The sequence below is a fragment of the Macrobrachium nipponense genome, chromosome 42, assembly GCF_015104395.2.
Source record: "Macrobrachium nipponense isolate FS-2020 chromosome 42, ASM1510439v2, whole genome shotgun sequence".
Classification (NCBI taxonomy): Eukaryota; Metazoa; Arthropoda; class Malacostraca; order Decapoda; family Palaemonidae; genus Macrobrachium; species Macrobrachium nipponense.
This window is the reverse complement of record NC_061103.1, coordinates 54,420,309-54,445,551: the sequence shown is the minus strand read 5'-3', so window position 1 is coordinate 54,445,551 and position 25,243 is coordinate 54,420,309. Positions and strand designations below refer to the sequence as shown.

General features: G+C 43.5%; 1 protein-coding gene across 1 annotated transcript in view; it reads left to right on the top strand.

Annotated features, from left to right (window-relative positions):
- The first annotated feature begins 1,705 nt into the window (after positions 1-1,705).
- LOC135213395 (uncharacterized) overlaps positions 1,706-25,243 on the top strand; it is a 143,271-nt gene continuing 119,733 nt past the window's right edge. The window contains exons 1-3 of the mRNA XM_064247371.1: positions 1,706-1,878; positions 9,879-10,001; positions 10,129-10,269. Of these exons, the coding sequence (XP_064103441.1) occupies positions 1,706-1,878; positions 9,879-10,001; positions 10,129-10,269 (437 nt within the window). The remainder of the gene's footprint in view (positions 1,879-9,878; positions 10,002-10,128; positions 10,270-25,243) is intronic.

The following is a 25,243-nucleotide window of genomic DNA, read 5'->3' as shown; positions in this document are numbered from 1 at the left end:
TCGTCACTACGCTGAACAGGAAGCAGATGCAGGTAAGCTGCTTGACTGAGCTCCATCCTATCCCTTTCAGTAGGGATAGGAGTATTTATCCACCACTCCCCAACAAGGGGAGAAGTGGAAGCCAACAAGAGACAAACCCATGACTTCATATTGGCTCTTGAAATAGGAACTAGTTCTTGTGTTTTTGCTATTTGTAAGAGGTACGCTTGCCTCCCTCTTATAAATTTGGTCCAGAAGTCTGGCCATTGATCCTGCAGTGCACACCCCAATCAGCTGGGCAGAGGTTAGGATCCCTCCCTTTGCTCTTACGACCAGGGAGGAAACCAAGGTCGGACGAACACCAGTCTGTTCATAAGACTCAGATTCCACATACCAATAAGTGAGTCTTCCTTGCATTGAGAGTAATAACAGTTAATGCACATATTATATAACTTAAATTTCAACTAGAGACCTTAGGTGGTTACAGTAGTCAGGTCCAGAGGGCTAAATACAAAAATTGAATGTAAACAACTTTAACTTGATAGTCATCACAGTTATAATGAAAAATTAAAATATCAGCAATAAATGTAATAATGACAAAATCTGCAGATGACATCTTGCCAATACAGAGATTGAGTCCTTTAGGGGACAAAGGCCTCATTTACCCATTTTTCCCACAATTTAGATCTTCTTCTTGCTTCACTCCTTAGGATGCTTTGTATGAGCGAGTTGCTGCTGTTTCTCACTCGGGTTACCAGACTGGACATTGTTCACCTAACAATGATTTTTAATTGTTCCGATACATAATACAAACCCTTGGTCCTTTAACAATAGGAAGGTACTTAGCGGGAGCTGAACCGGTCGTAAGCTTCGAACAAGGGGGTTCGGTAGTTAACTACTTGTCCAGCAGTTAGCGGTAAGCTCGACTGCGAGGAGAGGAGCCACTTTTGCGTTAGTGGATGGATGTGCTGCTCTTCGTCTCTCTGCTCGCCTCTGTTGAATGCTTGGTTTGCCTCACTATGTTAAGACTTTTTTGCTTTTCCTTTTACTTGTGTGCTATTGCAAGGATAAAAGTAAGTGCGTAAGTGCGTGTGTTTTTTTGTATTCATTTTGCTATGGATATGGAACTACAAGAGCCGGAGAAACCCCTTCGCCCCCCCCCCCCCCATCAACAGCAGATTGTGCCCTGGTGTTGGGGGCCGTAAGTGTGGGGCCTTCCGCTCATCTGTAGAGGTTGATCCTCATGATTTTTGTACTCCTTGTAGAGGGCGAGAATGCTCTCGCACCGAGACATGTGATACTTGTATTTTTTGGTCGGAGGAGCAGTGGGAACGCTATGGGGGGGAGGAACAAGCCGTGCAAGCTGGCCAAGGAGTCGCCGGAGGGTTCTCCGGGTATGCCCTTGATCACGGACGCGTCTTCCTCTTTTCTCCCTCCAGCTCAGCTCCCTCATATGGCTCCATCCCCTTTGGGGGAGGTTTCTCGCTCCCTCTCCTCTCTCGATCAGTCGAGCGTGGGGGAGTTGTACTCGGGGTCCTCCATTCGCTCGGGCTAGGAACTGTCCCCCCCCTGAGCGAGGGGAGACCCCCCCCCACTAATCTACCCGACTTTTCCTTCCTCAGACTTGCTGGCCACAGGGGACGATCTCGGACGGGCCTGGTACTCGCTGGGGCTGCAAGGGACACCGACGGTCCAGGGGCTGCTGAGTCACCTGGCAAGAGGGGCCATGCCGGTAACGCACGGGCTGACCACCACGACTACCACGACGGTGTCCACGCCGGGCTACGCTGCTCCGCCACACCTGGTGTACACTCAGCATGTAGCCACGGTGACCCTGACAGCTGCTGTGCAGGCACTGCTGCCGGAGGTTTCAATGCCCGCTGCTACGCCGCCACCTAGGTTTGCTGCTCCTGCTGCAGCCCTGGACTTCCGGTGTCCCAAGAGCTCTCCTCTAGACCTGCCTCCTGTGAAGAGGATGCTGCCGGTTCCTGCCCCGCCTCCTGTTCCTGAGTATGCTGCCACTCCAGTGCCGGTACCAGTTCCTGCCGCCGTCGTTCCTGCCTGAGGTGTTGCTGCTCTCACCCCAGGTCCTTCCGGACAGGTGCAGTCGGGCCCTATTGCTTCGGCAACTGCCCTGGTTCCGTCCTGGATGGAAGACCTGACGGTGGCGCTGAGGAAGAGGAAGAGGAGGAAGGTGTTGTCTTCGTCTTCGTCTTCTTCGTCGTCATTGCCTGCCGCCACTTCCCCTTCAACTTCTAAGGCCCCATAGCCGAAGAAGAAAAGGTTGCCTCCTCCCCCCATAAGAAGGCTCGTGCTGAGACTTCTAAGGGTACGAGTGGGACGGTTGGGACTTCCATCGGTCCTCCTGTTCCTTCGGGAACGGGGCCTGTCTCTCTTTCCGCAAGGAAGAAGACGGGGGCCGGAGAAGTGTCGGCTATAACCGGCATCTCCTCACCTGGCGGCAGAGGTTCTGCCTCAGTGCCAGGTACTGTCTCGGCCTCTCGTTCACGAGAGTCACCGAGTGTACGGTCACCTGCGGGTGACCGGACAGCCAAGACCCAGGCATTGGAGTCCTCTCGGCGCTAGGATCTAGGCACGGGGTGGAAGACTGGCGGGGGTCGCTCAGGCGACACTCACCAGACCAGCGATCGCTCTCGTGGCGACGCATTGGTTCCCAGGGTTGACGCGACGGTCCCAGACCGCTTGCGGGCTGAGGCGAGGAAGTGGTCCCCTCGGTCGCCTGAAACAGCCTCAGCTGGTCCAAGCGGCTTGATGTGCTGTGAGGACAGGCCTCGCTCCCACCGCGACAGCGGACTCTGCAGGTCCCCTGACTGCCACTCCTACCGGGACCGGGTGGAGAGGGAGACCAGCGGCTCTTCTGACGCTCAGGACCGTCTCCGCTGTTCTCGGTCCAGCCACTCTCCTCGGGAGAGCCGCTCGACCAGGCCTGCAGCCCGATCGCCACCACAGGTTGGCAATCGCCTGCAGCCCCCTCAGCACACCGGCAGAACTGGTGGGCGAGGGGGGAGCGTCAGGTCTACCTCTCCTATCCCTTCAACTTCCTTGGGCTTTACCGGGAAGAGCGAGGCGATCAGGAGCAATCGTGAGGGCGCGCTCCTCACGATCCCGCCACGACACCCTACGAACCTGGCACAGTCCTCGGACTATCAGATCGTATGCGCAAGTGGCAGGAGGAGACCAGGAGGGGTCTGTCGTGGTTCCTCCTGTGGAAGGAGGAGGGTCTCGGGAGGCATTCTCGTTGGACGGGTTTGACGGTCCGTCTCCACAGGGTGCAGTCACTCCCGAGATCCAAAGGTCATTTGCGTAGGTATTTGCGCTGATTCTTCAGCACTATGACCTCGGGGAAGGATCGCTGCTCCCACCTACCGAACCCACGTTGGGCTTGGAGGCGTTCTGGGGACCTAAGAAGGAACCCAGGACGGCGGTGGGTCTGCCGCGATCAGCCTTGGCTGACAGCATACTAGGGCAAGTGGACGCTCTCGTCTCCGGACAGGAGGGTTTACTTCGGTCCGGTAGGTCTGCTAAGCTCCTTCCTCCACCTCTACCGCGACAGAGGTGCTTCTACGTGCCTTCAGAGGACCCTCTGCCGCCCAAACAGGTTATCCCGGAGCTAGCCAGGCTAACTCCGGGGGTGTCTCTGCCGCAGCTCCTGTCAGAGAACCTTTGGTTCTCATGGGAGGAGGCACTTGCCATGGAATCTACCGCAATGGCAGCATTCCAAGCAGTCTCTTGGCTCGACCTGTAGTCCCTCAGTGTCAAAAACCGCGGCCTCCTTAGGGAACATCACTCTTGAAGAAGACCCGGCTTTCGTGAGACTGTTCCAGTCTGGGGGTAGGGCCATCGCCTACCTGGCCCACCAGACAGCTAACCTGTGGGCCAACCTGGTTCTCCGGCGTAGAGACGCTGTTCTCACCCAAATGACCTGGGCGGCCGGGCATGAGGCGGCTCTGGGTCTTCGCAATGGACCGGTGCGGAGTTCCTCCTCTCTCTTCCCAGGAGAGATGGTGGACGCTGTGGTGGAAAGACGGCGCACTGACGACAGTGACCGTTTAGTACACCAGGCAATCTCGAAGGCGTCTGGGCAGTCTCAAGCTACTGCGGCCAAGCCCAAGAGTTTCGTTAGCGCTTCCTCTGCGGCCAAGACGATCGCATCGTCGAAGCCCAGAGGAAAGACTCTGCCTTCAACTTCTTCAAGGAGCGACCGTCACCAGCCCTCCTCCCAGCCCTCCTTCTCAGGAGGGGGAGCTGGGAAGAAGAAGTCGAAGAGAGGTGGGAAACGCTAGGGACGGCCACCCCTCACCTCCAACCCGGTCCATCTGCAAACCTACGTTCCTGGCTCGACCAATGACATGACGCTTCGGCAGGAAGTAGAAGCCATGCTGAGCAAACGTGCTGTGGAGATCGTACAGGATCAGTCGCCGGACTTCTACAGCCGCCTCTTCCTAGTGGAGAAATCCTCGGAGGGCTGGCACCCGGTGATAGATCTCTCTCCCTTGAACCGATTCGTTAGCCAGACTCGGTTCATGATGGAAACAGCACGTTCAGTGCTTGATTCCATCAGGGAGGACGACTTCATGCTTTCTGTGGATCTGAAGGATGCGTATTTCCAGATACCCATCCATCAATCCTCCAGGAAGTACCTCCGCTTCATCCTCGACGGGACGGTGTACCAATTCAGGGCACTTTGTTTCGGTCTCTCAACCGCCCCACAGGTGTTCACGCAAATGTTCACGCTGGTGTCGGCTTGGGCCCACTCGATATGGATACGTCTCTTGAGGTATCTCGACAATTTGTTTGTCCTGGGGAGCTTCCGCTCACAGTTGCTGCAGGACAGAGATCGACTCCTCGAATTATGCCGCAATCTGGGAATCATAGTGAATTACGAGAAGTCAGATCTCGAACCCAAGTTGAGGATGAAGTACCTGGGCATGCTGATCTACACGGTAGCAGGGCGAGTCTTCCCCGCAGATTCGCAGATCAGCAGGTTCAGGGAGGCAGCAAGACAGTTCCTGTCTCTACAGGAGCAACCAGCTCAGCACTGGCAAGTTGTGATCGGCCACCTGTCGTCTCTCGAGAAGCTAGTCCCTCACGGGCGTCTTCACCGGCGGTCTCTTCAGTGGAGATGAAAGGAGTATTGGTCACAGGCAAGAGACCCTCCTTTCTTCCCCGTGTCCCTCACGGAGGAGGTGAGGCAGGACCTAGTCTGGTGGCTGGACGACGGGAACCTCGTATGAGGAGTGCCTCTTCGCACTCCCCCCCCCCCCCCGGACGCATCGACCGAGGGATGGGGCGCACACCTGGAGGAGTTACTGACTGCAGGTGTGTGGGACCATCGCAACAAGCACTTTCACAACAACGTCCTGGAGCTCAAGGCAGCGTTCCTCGCTCTCCAAGAGTCCCCGGACCGTCTGGTGGGACACTCGGTGGTGTTAATGTGTGACATCACCACAGTAGTGGCGTATGTCAACAAGCAGTGGGGTCTAGTGTCCCTCCCGCTGCACCAGTTGACGTTGCAGGTGCATGAGTGGGCTGCGGCACACTCAATAGAGCTGTCGACCTGCTACATTCCAGGCAAGAGGAGTGTGGTAGCCGACAAGCTCAGCCGTCAGGATCAGGTGATAGGAACCGAATGGTCCCTTCATCCAGACGTGGCGGAAAGGCTCTTCAACCTGTGGGGGCATCCAGTGGTGGATCTGTTCGCCACCTGGAACAACGGAAAACTCCAGGTTTTCTACTCGATTGTGCCGGACCCATGGGCAGCCACAGAGGATGCACTTCAACATCCATGGGACAACCTCTTCGTCTACGCCTTTCCCCCCATTCTGTCTGATTCACAAAGTGATCAGCAGGGCGCTAATCACTGCGAACCTTCGGATGATCCTGGTGGCGCCCAAACGACCTCATGCCGTTTGGTATCCGGACCTGCTGGCTCTGCTTGCCGAAGCACCGAGAGAAATTTCCCCCTGGCACAACCTCCTGTGCCAGCCACACGTAGAACGGTACCACCGGTCGGTCGAGTCCCTGTGTCTTCACTTCACGGCTGGCTGTTATCCACCATCTCTTGCGAGCGAGAGGCTTTTCTCGCAGCGTAGCAACAGAGATGGATGGATACCTCAGACAGTCCTCTGCAGCTGTCTACCAGGGGAAGTGGTCCGTCTTCTGTGGTTGGTGTCCTCTCAGAGCCACTCTTCAGCAGGTAGCAGATTTCCTCGTCTTCCTTTGCCGAAAGAAGCTCCTCTCCGTCTCTGCAGTTAAGGGCTACAGAGCCTCCCTGGCCCTAGTCCTTAAACTGTGAGGTGTGGATATCTCCTCTTCTTTCGAGATCTCCCTCCTGATGAAGAGCTTCGAGAGGTCTTGCCCACCCAGGGAACTCAGGCCCGCGGGGTGGGATGTGACTCTCGTCCTTAGGAGTTTGACTCGCAGACCCTTTGAGCCACTCCGCAGAAAAGGCGTCTTTTTGGATGTGTGTTAGAGGAGGTGACTATCTGGCCCCTTGTCCTGCTTCTTAGCACCTAGAAGACATACTGGTAGTCGAAGGGAGTCTTGAGGGGGTTGCGGTTGCCCCCATTAGTTGCCCCCTCGGCTGAACCTGTAGCTTTTCCCAGGTATCGGCAGACAGCCATTGAAAAAGCTCTTGATGGATGGGTAGTGAGGAGGTTTTATCCCCCCTCGGTCGAACTTGTCATGTGGTTATAGGTTTCGACTGAGCGCTGCTAGAAAGGCGTATCTTTTAGTGCAGAGTTGTTGCCCTATTCCAGCGGTTCATCACCTGATAGATTGCGTCGATGGCATGATTCTTTGGTTTCTCAACCTCTGAAGAGGTATTCTTCAGTGGATGAAGCCTTGTCCCCTTGCAGTCATGCTTGTCCGTCTCATCGCAGTTGATGTTCGACTTGCGACTCAGCTGATTTGACTCACAATGTATGTTCGACTTGCCACTCAGCTGATCCAATTCAGTCAATTTTCGACTCGTGACTCGGCTGATTCGACTGAAGGGAGTCTAATGGGGTTTTTTCCCCCTCGGTTGAACTTGTCATGCATTTTTAGATTTCGACTGAATGCTGCTGGAAAGGCGTCTAGTGACTGGTGCTCAGTATTCATCAGATTAAAGGAAAGTTACTTATTTTACTTAATTATTACAGGCCGCCCCTGGTTAACAGAGGCATCGGTTAATGGCTATCTTGTTTTATGGCACTCGTCTAGCAACTCTGTTAACTGGATTTTCTGTGCTGATACCCGGTTAGCAGTGCCAGTCTCTAGTTAGCATCAGCACCAACCTCTGGTTAACAGCACTGTTAAGTGGGTTTTTGGTGCTGTTATCGCCAATTTTTAGTTAGTGTCGATTTTCAATCCGTGGCATTAACTGGGAACAGAACACCCAACATTAACTGGGGGCTGCCTGTATTAATTTTGAACGCCCTATGCTAGAGCCTGGATGTTGGAAGCACCGTAAACGACCTCTTGCTTCTGATAGCCAGTCCTCTCAAATGTTTGCAGCCAGGTGTGTTTACTCGCTCATCATCACATATATGCTCTTAAACGTTGAGATACTGACTTGTCATTTGCTGAAAAGGACATGGATAAAAAAAGCTGCTCCTGCATTGGTATATTTGAGCCTTCTCAAATACTTTTGACCTATACGCTCATCAGAATATTACTGATTCTCACGATGAGCATCAGGTATATTGGCACCTAGGCGCTCGAATCTTTATCGCATCGGGATTTTTGTTGAGCACCAGTCCTCGTCCAGGCACTCTGCGCCATCTGAGACATCCACTCCCTTGCTCCAGCTCGCTTGCTGTTTTTCATGCCTCACCCAGCACTAGCTATTCGTAGTCTGGCGCTACCTGTTGGAGATCTACATGTTACGTAGTTCATCAGTGACGAGTGTTGGACTAGACTTACCCAAGCAATTATGCACAGGGACCCAACTTTGATGACCTTTTCCTGTCTTTGCTGTGTTCTGGGATCTTTAGCTAGAATGAGGTCACATTCAAGCTCTAGATCCATCTTTTCTCCCATTTGAATGAATGAACATCATTGGCTCCGAAGAATACAAAACCCTCTACATATAAGGCTACAGCTTTGGGTTGTCATGAAAAAGTCGGATTGAGATTCCTATTTGATCAAAGAGAACATTTGCCTTCTTTTTATGTGAAAGCTAAGGACATCAGACCAGGCCATTCTTTAGATTTCAGGCGCATCCCTGGAGGCAGCTAAAAGTCTTTCTCCCAGCAATAGGGCTTTACTGCGTCTCAGTCTTCTGACTCGCCCGATACCCAGTTCACTGGCGACAGCTACATTCCGACTTCAGCTGTGGTCTGGCACCAGCTAGTATAGAGCCAGGAACTTTGAGCTCGTTTGGAGTCTGGGTCGTCTGGAGCCTTTCTTGTTTGGCATCGGCCACGGCCCGACGTCGTCTCTCGCTCATAGCTCAACTGGCGTGTAGTGCTTCTGGTACCAGCTGCAGCTTGATACCAGGTAGTTCTCAGTGTCCAAAGTGTTCTTCAGCTCTGCGGGAGAAGAGGAGGGCTCTGTCCATTTGGAGTTTTTCAGAAGACCATCATTTTCATATAGTGAAGCAGCATTGGGGCTGGTCAGTACTAGGTGCTGTTGGCATATCTGTTTCATCCTCTGACTTTTATTTGGAGGCACATTCATAATTAGAAGAGCAATTTGCTGCCACCTAGTAAAGCTAAGGATGTTAGAGTAACCTCTACCCCCTCATCTTGCCTTCGAACTATATACTGGGAATGTAATCGTTTTTTATTTACAATAATTTTATGAAAGTTTTGAAAAATTTTTCATACCATTTGTAGTGACTGGCATGCTTTAGTGGGAGGAAGCATAGGATTTTTTCCTATTGTCTCACCTTGTAATAAGGTGTCTAGTTTTACCTGAAGTGCTCACCACTTTCAGTGGATGGGTTGTGGCTTTATCTCATTGTAGGTGACTATGTTGTATGGTTGTCTTTATTAGAAGCTGTGCCCAGGGCAAGGGTTGGCACCTACCATGCTTTACCAGCATTTGGACAGAAAACCTTTGTTGTAAAGCTTCCATTTTGACACTTGGCTATATTGCCACACCACTACAGGTTAAGATGAGCATCTACTGTATGTAGTATCCCAGTAGCTCTCTTAACTGATAAGGGTTCAACAAGCATTGTATTCAATGCTAGCAACTTTTCTGCCAATTTTATTACATAACTTAATATTTTGGAGTAGTATATGCCCATGCTGCCCACCTCCTGTCAGTGTTGGAATCAGTTATTTTAATTACTGGGTAAGTTGCATATTCAAAAATTACATTTTTTATAATAAAATAACTTTTTGTAATATACTTACCCAATAATTAAAGATTTGAAGCCCAACCTCCCTTTCACTGATGGACACGAGGCATGAAAAAACTGATGTTTCTGCATGCAGTCGTTCTTATTCTCCTACTAGTGGATGGAACAACTGTCACCTACACATTTTGAAGTGTTACCAGCGAATTTTGAATTCAAGCTGCCGTGATAAGTGGAACTTAGAGTCATTTTAATTACTGGATAAGTAATATATATACAAAAAGTTCTTTTATTATAAAAATGTCATTTTCATAACTAACTAACCTGCAGTCTTAACATTTAAGGCCCACCTCCAACCACCCCTCTGCCAGTTTAATGTGGGTTGAAAGAGTAACTGAGACATCACGAGGCCCAGCTTGGGTCGGTGGCTGTTCCACCTAACTCATGACAGAGGACAGATGCCACCAGTTCCTTGTATATGCAATTCTATTGAATTTTTTACTGCTGGCACTAGAAGATTTAATGTCAAGACTGCAGGGTTGTTAGCTATGAAAAATAAAAATTAATTTAAGAAATTTTAATTTTTACTCAGTTGTTCATTTCTTGTATTTCTCCCTAACAGTTCACTTTGTGCCATGCTCAACTCGGGTCAAGGAGGGACTGTGTACTTAGGTGTAACAGACAGTGGCCAGGTCAAAGGAATATCTCTAACTAGGTAAGGAGAGTGACAGAGAGAGAGAGAGAGATACCAACACATTTAACCATAGATTTCTGTTGTCATCACATTAATTTGGTTATATTTAATAGCCTTATTCTTCCTCACTCTGACTCCATTTTTTCAGGTACCAAAAGGACCACGTTCTGGCTTCCCTCAACTGGACCCTTGAGAAATTTTCGCCCCCAGTTTTGGACTCCAGGATTTGTGTCAACTTTGTGTTGGTTACTTCTGCTAAGAAACAGACTTTCCAGGATACTAAGGATGAGTGAGTTTCATTTTCCTACTTTATCTTTTAATTGCTTCATGTTTTTATTGCAGTGTCTTACCAAACAATTATACAGCTGTAGGTTCCCTACAATGGCAGACAATAGATTCAAAACTTTCGCCATCGCTGATGTAGGTGACGTCATCTCCCTCCGCTCGAGGGAGCTACAGGTACAACTGTTCAGGCAACATCAGTTCGTTCTTTGCCGGCTTCTGGGGAACATTGGTGGTCGGTGCAGACATTTTCTTCATATGTTGGGAAGTATCTCTTACCAATATCGGTGAAGTATTCAACTTCATGTTTTGTGGGATTGAAGCTAGTTTGCTGAATTTCTTTTCTGTAATTTTGTGGCTTTAACACCATGTCGGACTCTAGTCCATCAGTAGTTAGGTTTTACGCCGGAGGGTGCAAAGCTAGGTTAGTTAAACCAGTGTATGATTTGCACACAAAGTGCATTAAGTGTAGGGGTTGTGAGTGCTCTAGAGAGTCTACTTGTGATGAATGCAAAGATTGGAGTGTATGAAGGATCTCAAGAGTGTATGAAGGATCTCAAGAGGACTTTTATTAACTCACTCGTTAGGTCTTATAAATGATGAGAAATTTCAGCTCATACCGACTCAGAGCATTATCTATTTGGGGATGACTGAACGCTCAAGTTTTTCGGGCTTTTCTCTCCCCGAAGAGAGTCCAGTCGTGTATGGAAGTAGTCCAGGATTTCAAGACTGCAAGTCCTTTTCTGCCAACCATTGGACCAGTCTGTTAGGCACACTAGCTTCAGTGGAACAGTTCGTCAAACTCGGAAGGCTGCACATGAGGCCCCTACAATTCTTCCTGAAGGCTTCATGGTGCAGGAAGACTCAGCCAGACTCGACAATATTCTTGATTATAGATGAAATCAAGGAGGACCTAGCGTGGTTGCTTTCAACACTAAGGCTTGTAGAGGGTCTTTCTCTTTGTCCGCTCCACCCAACCCTTCAGTTCTTTCAGACGCATCCGACGCAAGTGGGGAGCCCAGTTAGGGAAGAACGAAGCGTTAGGGAAGTGGTTGGAAATTTAGCGCACTCTTCATATCAGTGTGAAGGAACTATTAGCACAGGACAGGTGGTAGCAGTTCACAACTCCACCGCTCTTTCCTACATCAGGAAACAAGGGGGAACACTTTCCTTCACCCTCTACAACCTTGCAAAAGATCGCTACTGTGGGCAGAGAAATTTCAGGTTTTGTTGATCCCCCAATTTGCTCAAGGGAAAATGAACGTGTTGGTGGACGAACTAAGTCGACGTCACCAAGTACTGCCTTTGGAATGGACTCTCGATGCCAAGGTCTGCCTAGACCGATGGAAGCTTTGGGGAAAGCCGATGATAGACCTCTTTGCAACTTCGAGAAACAACCGCCTTTCGCTGTTCTGCTCTCCAGTCCCGGACCCTCTTGCCTGGTCAATCGATGCAATGCTACTAGACTGGTTGGGCCTGGAAGTGTACACCTTTCCCCCATTCGGCCTGATAAGACAGGTGCTAAACAAAGTGTCATTTCACAAAAAAGTTTCACTGACACTGGTCGCTTTCCATTTTGGCCAAGGAAGGAATGGTTCCCAGATCTCCTCGACCTGCTCATAGACTTCCCCAGGCTTCTGTTAAAGAGATGTCTACTCAAACAACCACACTTCGAAAGATTCCACCAAGGATTATCCGCTTTGGCATTGATAGGGTTCAGACTGTCAGGAGTCTCATCAGAGCAAAAGGTTTTTTGAAAAAAGCTGCAGAAGCTTTTGCAAACTGCAGAAGAAATTCTTCTAACAGACTATACCAGTCTAAATGTAGTGTTTCACAGATGGTGTAAACAAACTAAAGTTTCTTCTTCTGAGCCATCTGTGAATGAAATAGCCGAATTCCTTCTATTCTTAAGGGAAGTTAAGCGCTTAGCGCCTTCAACAATTAAGGGATACAGAGCGATGCTGGCTTCAGTTTTTAAACACAGAGGATTAGACCTCTTTACGAATAGTGATCTTTTTAATTTAAGTTGTTTTAGACTTCCAAATCGTCAAAGGACTCAATAGCATGGAATCTATATATAGTACTTAACCCTCTTACGCCGAAGCGGTAAAAAAAAAATTGTCTCCCGTGTGCCGGAGGTGTTTCAGAGTGAGCGCGGAAGCGGAAAAAATATTTTTTTCAAAAAATCACCGTGCGCTTAGTTTTCAAGATTAAGAGTTCATTTTTTGGCTCTTTTTTTTGTCATTGGCTGAAGTTTAGTATGCAACCATCAGAAATGAAAAAAATTATCATTATCATATATAAATAATGCGATATATGATAGCGCAAAAACAAAAAATTTATTCATATATAATTGTATTCAAATCGCGCTGTGCGCAAAACGGTTGAAGGTTAAACAAGTTTATTTTTTTTTATTTTCGTTGTAATATGGTACACTAAATTGGTGATCTTTTGGTATATAAAACCATCTTGTAAAAAGATAAAAGCAACACAGAGAAAATATTATCACAAAATAATGCATGAATTCGTAATGTGCAGACATAAACAAATATTTTTTTTCAAAAATTCACCATAAATCTAAATATTGTCCTAGAGACTTCCAATTTCTTTCAAAATGAAGACAAATGATTGAATATTACTATACTGTAAGAGTATTAGCTTACAATTGCAGTTATCAACCATATCTGACGAGTTAAAGTTGACCAAATGTCAAATTTTTTTATATATATATTTTTTATATGCAATTATTTCGGAAATAAGAAAAGCTACAACCTTCAAATATTTTTCGTTTTATTCTACATAAAATTGCGCACATTTTCATATATAAAACTCTATGAAATGCCTAATATGAAACGGAGCAAATATTCCGAGAATGGTACGTACGCATTTCGGAGATTTGTGGCGGAGAATGCGCGCGGAGGAGGGAAGGAAAGTTTTTTTTTTTTTTAATCACCATGAATCTAAATATTTTGCTAGAGACTTCGAATTTGTTTCAAGATGAAGATAAATGACTGAATATTACTAGACGTAAGAGTTTTAGCTTACAATTGCGTTTTTTCGACCATTTCGGTAGAGTCAAAGTTTGACCGAACTGGTTTTTTTTTGTTTTTATTTATCGTGATTTATATGCAAATCAAAAATTTCAAAAAGAAAAGCTACAACCTTCAATTATTTGTTGTTGTATTCTACATGAAATTGCGCACATTTTCATATATAAAACTTTATGTAACGGCTAATTTAAAATGGTACAAACATTACCACAATCGCACGTATGATTTTTTCGGAAGAGTTACCGCGCGGACGTAAAGAAAATTTTATTTTTTTCATAAATTCACCATAAATCGAAATATTGTGCTAGAGACTTCCAATTTTTTGCAAAATGAAGTTAAATGCTTGAATATTACTAGAATATAAGCGTTTTAGCTTACAATTGCGTTTTTTCGACCATTTCGGTAGAGTCAAAGTTGACGAGGAGAAGGTTGAAATTTTGGCAATTATCGTTATTTATATGAAAATATCTCAAAACTGATAAAAGCTACAACCATGGGTTGTTTTTAGTTGTATTGTGCATTTCCATATATATAACTTTATATAACGGCTAATTTTAAAATGGTGCAAACATTACCACAATCGCATGTATGATTTTTTTCGGAAGAGTTACCGCGCGGACGTAAGGAAAAAGTTTTTTCATAAATTCACCATAAATCGAAATATTGTGCTAGAGACTTCCAATTAGTTGCAAAATTAAGGTAAATGATTGAATATTACTAAAATATAAGAGTTTTAGCTTACAATTGCGTTTTTTGACCATTTCGGTAGAGTCAAAGTTGACCGAAGGTTGAAATTTTGGCACTTATCGTTATTTATATGAAAATATCTCAAAACTGATAAAAGCTACAATCATGAGTATTTTATTGTTGTATTCTACATAAAAATGCGCACATTTTCATATATAATACTTCATGTAACGGCTAATTTACAATGGTACAAAAATTATGTCAAAGTGACAAAATAATTTCCGAGATGTGTCACAGATACTTTTTAGTGCGGCAAGAAAGAAATTCGCGCTTGCGCGCCTGCGTAACGATTGTAAAAAAAAAAACACCTTGATCCGTGAACTCCCAGCATCCCCCAAGGCGCGTGATTCAAAAGTTTTAGGCTGGTAGGCCTATAAGTATTTTTCCGCGAATTTAAAAAAAAACTTTTGTAAGTCGACGTCCAGTCGGCACACGGGAGACAAAAAATGTCGACGTTAAATACGTCCAGTCGGCGTAAGAGGGTCACTTGGCTTTTGGGCCCTCCCTTTGAGCCGTTACTTTCTTGATCTATGAGGAACCTCACCAAGAAAACACTATTTTTAGTTGCATTAGCATCAGCTAGATGAGTTAGAGAGTTACACCTGATGGACAAAAAGGTGGGATTTTATCAAGGCAACGCAGTTTGCTCCATGGAGCTCAATTTTCTAGCCAAAAACGAGAACCCTTCTTATCCTTGGCCATGTAACCTTAAGAACCTGACAGATTTGATAGGCCAGGAAGAAGAAGAAAGACTTATGTCCCGTGCGGGCACTAAGATATTACCTCCGCAGAATGGAGAAAATTAGAGGTCAGTCGAATTGTTTGTGGTGCTCTGTTAGGAATCCCTCTTGCCCTCTCTCAAAAATTATTTCCTTTTTTCTGAGAATTAATTGTCGAAGCACACTCAAGCTAACGATGCAGCATTCCCTTTACTGAAAGTGAAAGTGCATGAAGTTCGAGCAGTAGCGACTTCCCTAATTTTTTTACACAACTTGTCGCTATACACTATCTTTCAAAATACTTTTGGAGGTCTAAATCCGTCTTTGCTATGTATTACCTGAAAGAAATTGTGACAGGTTCGAAGTTGTTGTAAGTGTCTTGGTCTACTTTCGGTAGCTGGCATGGTGTTGGGGGTGGAAGACATAGGGGTTGCTCCGCTGTTATTTTTCGGCTTGTATCAAGGTTGGCAAGTTAAAGGGAAGAAGTCCTGGGGTAGAATGTACCTGGAGTACTATCCAGTTCATTTTCTTTTAATTTGGTGGGTAAAGGTTTTTAATTTGGTGTAGGTGACAGTTGTGTTTTCTTGTTGGTTATTTCTGGTTTCAGCCCAGGGCAAGGGCAATATTTTGTTATATCTTCACTGAGCCGGCGGTGAACACCATGGCTACGAAGATATTCCACTCCATGTGGAGGCACTCATTGGTGTCATGCTCCAAGCTTCTTCTATGAAGTTGAGCACTGACCAGAGGCAGTATTCTCCATTGTAGTAGCTCGCTTACAACGTAAAGTACAACAGGCACTAACAGTGCTTTTGGGTTTTTTTTTATCAAGAATCATATGTTATTTTTGAATTAAGCTTACATCCACAGCCCTCCATCCTTGCAATGGGTAATCAGCTGTATAATTGTTCGGTAAGACTGCAGTAAAAATGGGATTTTTATAATAAAATGAAATTTTATTGCATACTTACCAAACAATTATTAATTAAAGCCCTCCCTCCTCCCCACAGGTTGATGGCTGGGCAGAACGAATTGATGTTACCTGGACAGTTGTACCTGTAGCTCCCTCAAGTGGAGGGAGATGATGTCACTTATATCAGCGATGGCAGCGCCACCGCAGAAGTTTTAAATCTATTGTCTGCTGTTTGCAGGGAACCTACAGCTGTATAATTGTTTAATGAGTATGCAATAAAATTTAATTTTATTATAAAAATCCCATTTTGTCATTTGTGTTTGTGGGGTTTTGAATACTATTTGATAGTCCGTACATATACACAAAATACCAGAAGGAAAAAATTAAAGGCACACTGTGGTCTTGACTGGAGAGAGATATATAATTTTCTCAGGACACCTCATCAAGGTCATTTGCTATTGGGAAATAACAAGTGGATCATTATTTGAGATGAATCTTACCTACTGTTAAATTTAGCTATATCTCCCCGCCGATTAGGCGAGTCGGCATTCAAACAAAAAAATTGAATGGCTGCCCGGATGACTGTCTAGTTTACCTGTTCTCCACCAGGTGTATTTCGAATGTTTTAGCTCTTGTCAGAATTTTCCTTGCTGCCATTGCGGCTGGGCGATTGTTGGTATTCTATGAAGTTTGGCTGTTTTACACCTGTTTACGGTATATTGTAATTTCATTTTCCTAGGATATCTTCCACCGGAAGTAAAACCAATAACATCAGGCGATGTAGGAATGTTTTGGTGTAACCAGGATGGTGAATTGGAAGTTGATCAACATTCCTTTGTATTGGCAGGGGTACAGAGTGGGATTTTGTAACTACTAGAAGTGAAGAATTTAGGGAATTGTTCTGAGAAATTTATGCCTGAATATGTGAGATATAGGAAAGACTGGAACTAATAGATTGCGAAAGCAATTAGTTAGATCAGAACTTAAACCTGTCAGGCTATCCCTACTCAGACTAAGCATTTTAGTAGGCTAGTATTGATTTCCAATGTAGCTCCGCCTTCTGCTCCCCATTCGGTTCAGGAAAAGCGTAACGAGAAGTTAGAACATAACCTATTTTTAGTTCTAATAAAATTTGAACTTAGTTCGTGACAGGAACGTTCCGAATCCCTCCAGTGTGCGCTCATTTTTGCGTTCCCTGTTAGAAGTAAGGTGTTGGTGCCCTCGTCTGTACGTAGCCCGAGCCTAGGACTGCCCTGCCACAGTTGGAAACGTCCGCTGCCAGGGAACCGGGTCGGCTTTCGAGACGACGGGATTCTGTGCCCTCCAATACCTATTTCGCCCTTTTCATGGTCTGAATCTCATTTAAAGCGTTCGCCAAAGGACCATTAAAGAGTTCATATAAGGACCGTTTTGGTAAGCGTTAATGCTCGCTCCGTAGGCGCATTCAGTCGTCTTCAACACCTAGTTTGAGGTGTTAGCATGCAGACATAATAATATATGATATAGGTATAGGCATTTTACTGAGATGATAATGTATCTGTATACAGCGAGTTTTTACACATTTAGATATGTCGACTGTTTATCTCTCTTGTTTTTGGTTATTCTAAATTCTTTTATGCTAGCATATTCCTTTTTCTTCATAATGCTTGTGTTTGTTCCATTGGGTGCTTCCTCTTCAGCTATCAGCAAACCTCTTACTACTGCCTCGATTAATGTTTCTCTTTCAAGTCTACACTATCTGTAGTATCTAAAGTTCTCGCCGAGTTAGATATTCTAGCTTTAGAGATTTCTAACTTAGTTTCATATAGGAATGCTTTCAAGTATTTACGATCGCTTTCGGACGAAGTGGGAGCTTTATTGTAACTCCTCTCCCACCTTTGGTCCCTTGTTCTCTCTCCCTCTGTCGACTCGTGTGGACTGTGGACCAGGGTTCCCAGATGTACGATAATTATCGTAAGAGTACGATAATTTGACCTTCTGTACGATAAACGATTATTAATCAAAATACGATCATTTTAAGAGATTTGGTACGATAATTTGGTTAGGTACATCTGGGAACCCTGCTGTGGACATTGTGTGAACGCAGTTGACTCGTGCCAAGTGCGGACTTGGCCGAGTCCCGAGTCGCTTAAACTGTCTAGCTCTCATTGAGTTGTGGTGGATTCGATACAGCACTCAGCTGCTGTCACCTCTTATCGACAAGTGTCGCTTTTTGTCGCCAAGGGTTGCGGAGAAAGAGCCATCCTTTAAGCTCTTTGTTTACCTCCTGTCGGCAGCTGTCTCCTCCCGTCACCCGCTGACGGAAGAAGAGTTTGAATGGAGTTGGAGGAACTCGTTTGGGCCGGTTGGCGTTTTTTGCGACACTGCGCCTTGCTGTATCCTCAATTTGTTGAGGATAGAGGCCACATAAAGAAATATATGTATCTCAATTGCCTTAGCATATTTTGGCGCACTCTAAATACTGGAGAAGAGAACCAACGCTTTCTCCAATTTGAGAGCATTTCGTAACTTTTCTCGTCCTCGGACACAATCTCCCTTTGTGTCTGCCTTGGCTTGTCGTCTTGTCTTTTAAAGTCGCGGAGAGCTGAAGGCCGACTTTTGCTGTACAACGCTTATTGGTCCTTTAACCGTATTTAATAGGAGGTTCGCTTTCTTTCTCTTTTCTGTGGGGAAATGAACTCGAGACTGACAGACATGCTGATGGATTTTCAGTCTAACTTGAGTTATTACCTTTTATCTGCGTTGTCTCGTCTCTGCGACTTCTTAAGAGAGGTGGAGATGCCAACCCAGCGGTAGTTTTTAGCGAGGAACAAGTAACTCATTTCTGATGCTGCAGGGTAATGTCCTCATGCTTATACTCACTCTGTTTGGAAGAAGTGAGAACACTTTCGCATCCTGTCTGATTATGCAGCTCGGGATTATCTATTGGTAGTCTTATTTTATACCTTTCAGGGATAAGTGCAGATTCAGGTTCTGGTATATGGACAGTTGCAACCTCCCAACATGCAAGGAGAGACTTGGGACCAGTATGTTATATGGTGGAGACAGTGAAGGGCAGTTGTAATTATTTTTGGTTGTCCTCCACTGGTTTAATCTCCTTCTTATAGCTTCCCTTGTCTTCAGCAGATCTCTCAAAGTCTTTTAGTAGGACATTGTATATAGAGGGAATGATGGTCCAAGGGTAATTCTTTAGGAAGACACCCATAAGTAATTGGAGATATTCTTGGACATTTGGAGAGTGAATAACACTAAGTGTCTGCCCATATAATTGTTGGTTTTCTAGCATGGTTTTAGTGCCATTCCAAAGAATGGTCAGACTTGTGGTATACATGCAGAATGTATTCCACCTACCATACATCCACAGTCATGCAAGTTTCTTCAAGAGGTTTTTACTAGAAGGTATTGCTGTTCTGTGCACTTTGTTTGGGTTAGTGTGCAGCCCTCTATAAGTTATGTCAGGGACTTGTTGCCCATTGGTGGATGGTGTCAACTAGGAGCAAGACACTTCTACTGAATCAGTGATTCAAGTTAGCCCACTCTGTCAACAGTATTCCAAAGGCCAAGGACCTGTTGCTTCTGGCCCAATTTCTATGCATTATATTGTTAATTTTTTATATCCCCATTCTTATCTAGTGATGTGGGGATGATATTTAATTATGCATGCTTGTCGGTCAAGATGAATAGGCATGTGCTGCTTGAAGATTTTAGACCTGAAAGAAACTTCCTATTTATGGTAAGGGCTTTTCCTCATTAGGAAACATGGCCTCACGGGTTATTTTCGGATAATCATGCTCAATTAACCCTTAAACGCCGAATGGACGTATTTTACGTCAACATTTTTTGTCTCTCGGGTGCCGACTGGACATATTTTATGTCAACATACAAAAGTTTTTTAAAAATTCGCGGAAAAATACTTTTAGGCCTACCAGCCGAAAACTCTTGAATCACGCGCCTTGGGGGATGCTGGGAATTCACGGATCAAGGTGTTGTTTTGTTTACAATCGTTACGCAGGTGCGCAAGCGCGAATTTCTTTCTTGCCGCTCTAAAAAGTATCTGTGACACATCTTGGAAATTATTTTGTCACTTTGACATAATTTTTGTACCATTTTAAATTAGCCGTTACATGGAGTTTTATATATGAAAATTTGCACATTTTTATGTAGAATACAACAAAAAAATACTCATGATTGTAGCTTTTATCAGTTTTGAGATAGTTTCATATAAATAACGATAAGTGCCAAAATTTCAACCTTCGGTCAACTTTGACTCTACCGAAATGGTCAAAAAACGCAATTGTAAGCTAAAACTCTTTTATTTGAGTAATATTCAACCATTTACCTTAATTTTGCAACTAATTGGAAGTCTCTAGCACAATATTTCGATTTATGGTGAATTTATGAAAAAACTTTTACCTTACGTCAGCTCGGTAACTCTTCCGAAAAAAATCATACATGCGATTGTGGTAATGTTTGCACCATTTTAAAATTAGCCGTTACATAAAGTTTTATATATGGAAATGTGTGCAATTTCATGCACAATACAACTAAAAACAACCCATGGGTGTAGCTTTTATCAATTTTGAAATATTTTCATATAAAAATGATAAGGGACAAATTTTCAACCTTCGGTCAACTTTGACTCTACCGAAATGGTCGAAAAACGCAATTGTAAGCTAAAAAGCTTACATTCTAGTTATATTCAATCATTTAACTTCATTTTGCAACAAATTGGAAGTCTCTAGCACAATATTTCGATTTATGGTGAATTTATGAAAAAAATAACATTTTCTTTACGTCCGCGCAGTAACTCTTCCGAAAAAATCATACGTGCGATTGTGGTAATGTTTGCAACATTTTAAATTAGCCGTTACATAAAGTTTTATGTATGAAAATGTGCGTAATTTCATGTAGAATACAACAAAAAATAATTGAAGGTTGTAGCTTTTCTCATTTTTGAAATATTTGCATATAAATCACGATAAATAGAAAATAAACCACGTTTGGTCAACTTTGACTCTACTGAAATGGTCGAAAAACGCAATTGTAAGCTAAAACTCTTACAGTCTAGTAATATTCAGTCATTTATCTTCATTTTGAAACAAATTCGAAGTCTCTAGCACAATATTTAGATTTATGGTGAATTTAAAAAAAAAACAAAAAAAAAACTTTCCTTCCCTCCGTGCGCGGATTCTCCGCCACAAATCTCCGAAATGCGTACGTCCCATTCTCGGAATATTTGCTCCGTTTCATATTAGGCATTTCATAGAGTTTTATATATGAAAATGTGTGCAATTTCATGTAGAATAAAACGAAAAATATTTGAAGGTTGTAGCTTTTCTTATTTCTGAAATAATTGCATATAAAAGAATATATATAAAAAAATTCTACATTCTGTCAACTTTAGCTCGTCAGATATGGTCGAAAACTGCAATTGTAAGCTAATACTCTTACAGTATAGTAATATTCAATCATTTGTCTTCATTTTGAAAGAAATTGGAAATCTCTAGGACAATATTTAGATTCATGGTGAATTTTTGAAAAAAATATTTGTTTACGTCCGCACGTTACGAATTCATGCATTATTTTCTGATAATATTTTCTCTGTGTTGCTTTTATCGTTTTACAATGTGTTATATACCAAAACGATCGCAATTTAGTGTACATTACAATGAAGAAACTTGTTACCTTTAACCGTTTTGCGCACAGCGCGATTTGAATACAATTATATATGAAATTTTGTTTTTGCGCTATCATATATCGCATTATTTATATATGATAATATTAATTTTTTTCATTTCTGATGGTTGCATACTAAACTTCAGCCAATGAAAAAAAAGGAGCCAAAAATTAACTCTTAATCTTGAAAACTAAGCGCGCTGTGATTTTTTGAAAAAAATATTTTTTCCGCTTCCGCGCTCACTCCGAAACACCTCCAGCACACGGGAGACAATTTTTTTTTTACTGCTTCGGCGTTTAAGGGTTAATGTACAGTTTCAGCGTAAGAATTACGACTTACAAATAACTTTCATTAAGTAAGTAATCCAAAACCATCTTTGGCTCCAGAACTGTAGGAGGGACACTGTAACCAGGAATCGTCCATTTGGTTCTTAAACCTAAGTCCAAGTTTTTTTGTTTTTTTTTCCCTTTGTCATGCAACACAGAGTTTAACTAGTGTCATTACACTTTCATGCAACATAGAATGGTCAAACTAAACCTGGTAAAACTTTTGAGATGTCAGGGCAGTGGGAAGACATCAGGATGCTTACCAGGTTTATTCCCAGTCAGGAACAAAGTCTGTGGGAAGTTTGCTGCTTTGAGTGAAATGAAACAACATATTGGTTTGATCATCCATTCTGTGGAAGGACGGTGCAATTGGGGATTGAGGAAGAACAACTGCCTACAAGGGCCTTGACATCCGTAAGTTTGGCACTTGGTGTGGATTTATGGAACACTCATTTAGCTTCCTAGCATGTAGATGAACAGGGACATCCGAATGATTACTACTTTGTTGGCACTCAGGCTTGAGCAGTGGATGTTTCCTTAAATTTTGCCTAATTCACTCAGAGGCCTGCCCCTTGTATCTACTCTGAATTCTATTGAGCAATTTCATGTTCAAGAATTGCTTAGGCTCCTGTAGAGCCCTTGTAGACTCAGGGCAAAACTTTTCAGAATTTCCAATGCTCTTGGTAGATGTCTCATTCTTCCGTTGAGAACAAATCAACTCTACTACACAACTCCATACAGTTCCATTGATGTAGGCATCTCCTTAACTGCTTGGAGATGTTAGAATGTCCCCTCCCAATAATAAGATTTTCAAGTTATCATAGGATCTGTCCTTAATTTAAAACTGCCATGGCCTGGGGTCAGAAGCAGTGGTCTGTGTGTGTTGCTGAGGGTACCATTCTGGAGGAATTTTCAGCACCTGGAACCTTGTAGACATCAATGTTTTCTGTTTAGAGGAGATAAGACTTTTCACTGTCTACTTCCAAAGTTATCGTTCCATACGTACTTTCCTTGGTATTGCATCAAGTACTTTTAGATCTTGCTGAGGACCAGCACTGTAAGGTGTTGAGATTGGAGCCCCTTCATCTCTTATGTCAGTCTCTCTGTGGAATTTAGGTGCGGGTCTAAACTTTATATCTGAATTTACTGTAAAACCTTTTATTTAGGAGTGGTTAATAAGTAAATTTACTGTCAGCACCCTTCTTTAAGCTGGTGTAAAGGAAATGCTATTTTTCAGCACCCTTCTTTAAGTTGGTGTAAAGGGAATGCTATTTTAGCTTTCTGCCTTAGAGCTGAGGGTGATGTTAAGGCTATGTTTTACAGTTCCCTGTAAGATTTCCAATTTATCCCCCGGGGGCCGGGGGGGTGGGGTGGGGGGGGGAACTTCTCTATCCTGTTGGGCATTTAAATTTAAAGGTTAAACCTAGAACATTTTATCATCCTTTTAGAGACCTTGAACATCTTTGTCAAAGGTAAATGCTGGAAGAGGCAAAGTTAACCTTTGGTTTTGTGGTTTTAAGAAAAACAGATGAGGTCAAAGGTTAGCCTGGAAGAGGCAAAAATCAACCTTTTGTTTTGTGGTTTTAGAAAACCTAGCTGTCTTTGGCAATGGTTAAGCTTGAAGGCAAAGTTGACTTTTTGTTTTGTGGTTTTAGAAAACTTAGAATGTATTTGTGAATGTTAAGCCTGGAAGAGGCAAAGTTAACCTTTTGTGTTGTGATTTTTAGAAACTTATAATGCCTTTGCCAATGGTTAAACTTTAAGGCAAAGTTAACTTTTGTTTTGTGGTTTTAGAAAACCTAGAATGTATTTGTGAAGGTTAAGCCTGGAAGAGGCAAAGTTAACGTTTTGTGTTATGATTTTTAGAAACTTTTTCAAGGAACACAAAGTCCTCTGTGACATATGGATAGGCTAATGCATGCGAACTAGCTCCATTTCTTCAACCTTAATGAAGTTAAACATTCATAATGTGAGCAGCAGTTGCAGCTTCATTTAGTGTTAAGTCAATTTTTCGCTCCAGAATAGGATTGATGTGTCACAGTAGAAGTACAATTCAGTTTTTGCCTGATCACTACCTTAAGTATACAGAATTGTGTATGAAAACAGTAAAGCCCTCAATCCGCTACTAGTAGTGGGTAGTCTTTTCCTGAATCGAAAAAGAGCAATTCCTTAGGCTCTTTTGTTTAAATCCTGGGTTTTAATGTTTTGGGGAGCGTGAAGGTACAAATTTTGTATAGGAGCGTACCTTTATATTGTAAAGGTATTCATTTTAAGTGACTGTCGTTTGATAGGGCTTTTGGACCCAGGCACAGTGGTCCCTCATACCACTTGCGTTTCATGCTGGCTGAATCAAAGCGGTTTTCTCCTCAAGGCTGCTCTTTGCTGCATACATATGAGAGCCTTGCTCTGAATGGAATTCAACTTCTGGGTGGTAGTAAAATCCACCAAGGATTCCAGATCAGGTGAGAATGTTTTGGGTTTCATATAAGAAACCTTTAGCTCGAATGGCTGAGCGGAATTTTGTCTAGCTGCACTACCCACCATCCTCTTCTTAATGTGGGAATCAGCAAAATTTAACAGTAGGTAAGATTCATCTCAAATAATATAAATTTTCATAATAAAATTTATTATTTGGATACTTACCTACTGTTAAAGTAAACCCACCCAGCCTCCCCACAACTTAGTGGGCTGTCAAGGAGAATTCTGACAAGAGCTAAAACATTCGAAACACACCTGGTTGAGAACAGGTAAACTAGACAGTCATCCAGGCAGCCATTCAATTTTTTTGTTTGAATGCAGACTCGCCTAATCAGCGGGGAGATACGTATAGCTAAATTTAACAGTAGGTAAGTATCCAAATGATAAATTTTTATTATGAAAATTTATATTATGCCATCCCTTGTACGAAGCTAAACTACATTTTAAAATATGTACATTTTCTAGATTACTTTTGAAATAAATGGATCAAACTTATACATTCTTAGGCAGATGTTTAAGTTCTTTTTAAAACTTATATGAGACTAGACTCTCTTATACGTACTTCTTTTTGGTGTGTTAGTGGAATAGACCCATTTGTAGTGCCTATCAAGTTAAGAGCTCCTCGCTGCAACCTGATAGCTCTCCAGAAATTTTCCCCAGTTCTGGCATTTTACACTATAAGTAACTAACCAAGTAATTACATAGCTATAGTTTCTAACCAATATGATAGCTTAAATTCAAATTTTGTGGTAGCGATTCCTATGTTTTGTATCGGTAACTAGTCCTACCCACTAATGAGAATATAAGGAACAACTCAGCAGACCACCTCATTCTTTTTCTGTCGTCCTTGATGTAAACACCGGATATATGCGGCAACATTTTACATTATTTACCAGTTATCTTACCAGATTTTGGTGATGTATTATAACTGATTTTGAGTAACCTTCAAGCCTATATGTAAATTTCAGGATCATATTTTGTTATTAAGATCTGATTCAAGTTTATAATTTTTTGCAAATTGATTACTTCTTGTTTTATATAATTAGTGAGTAGAAAATCTGCTACTATAGT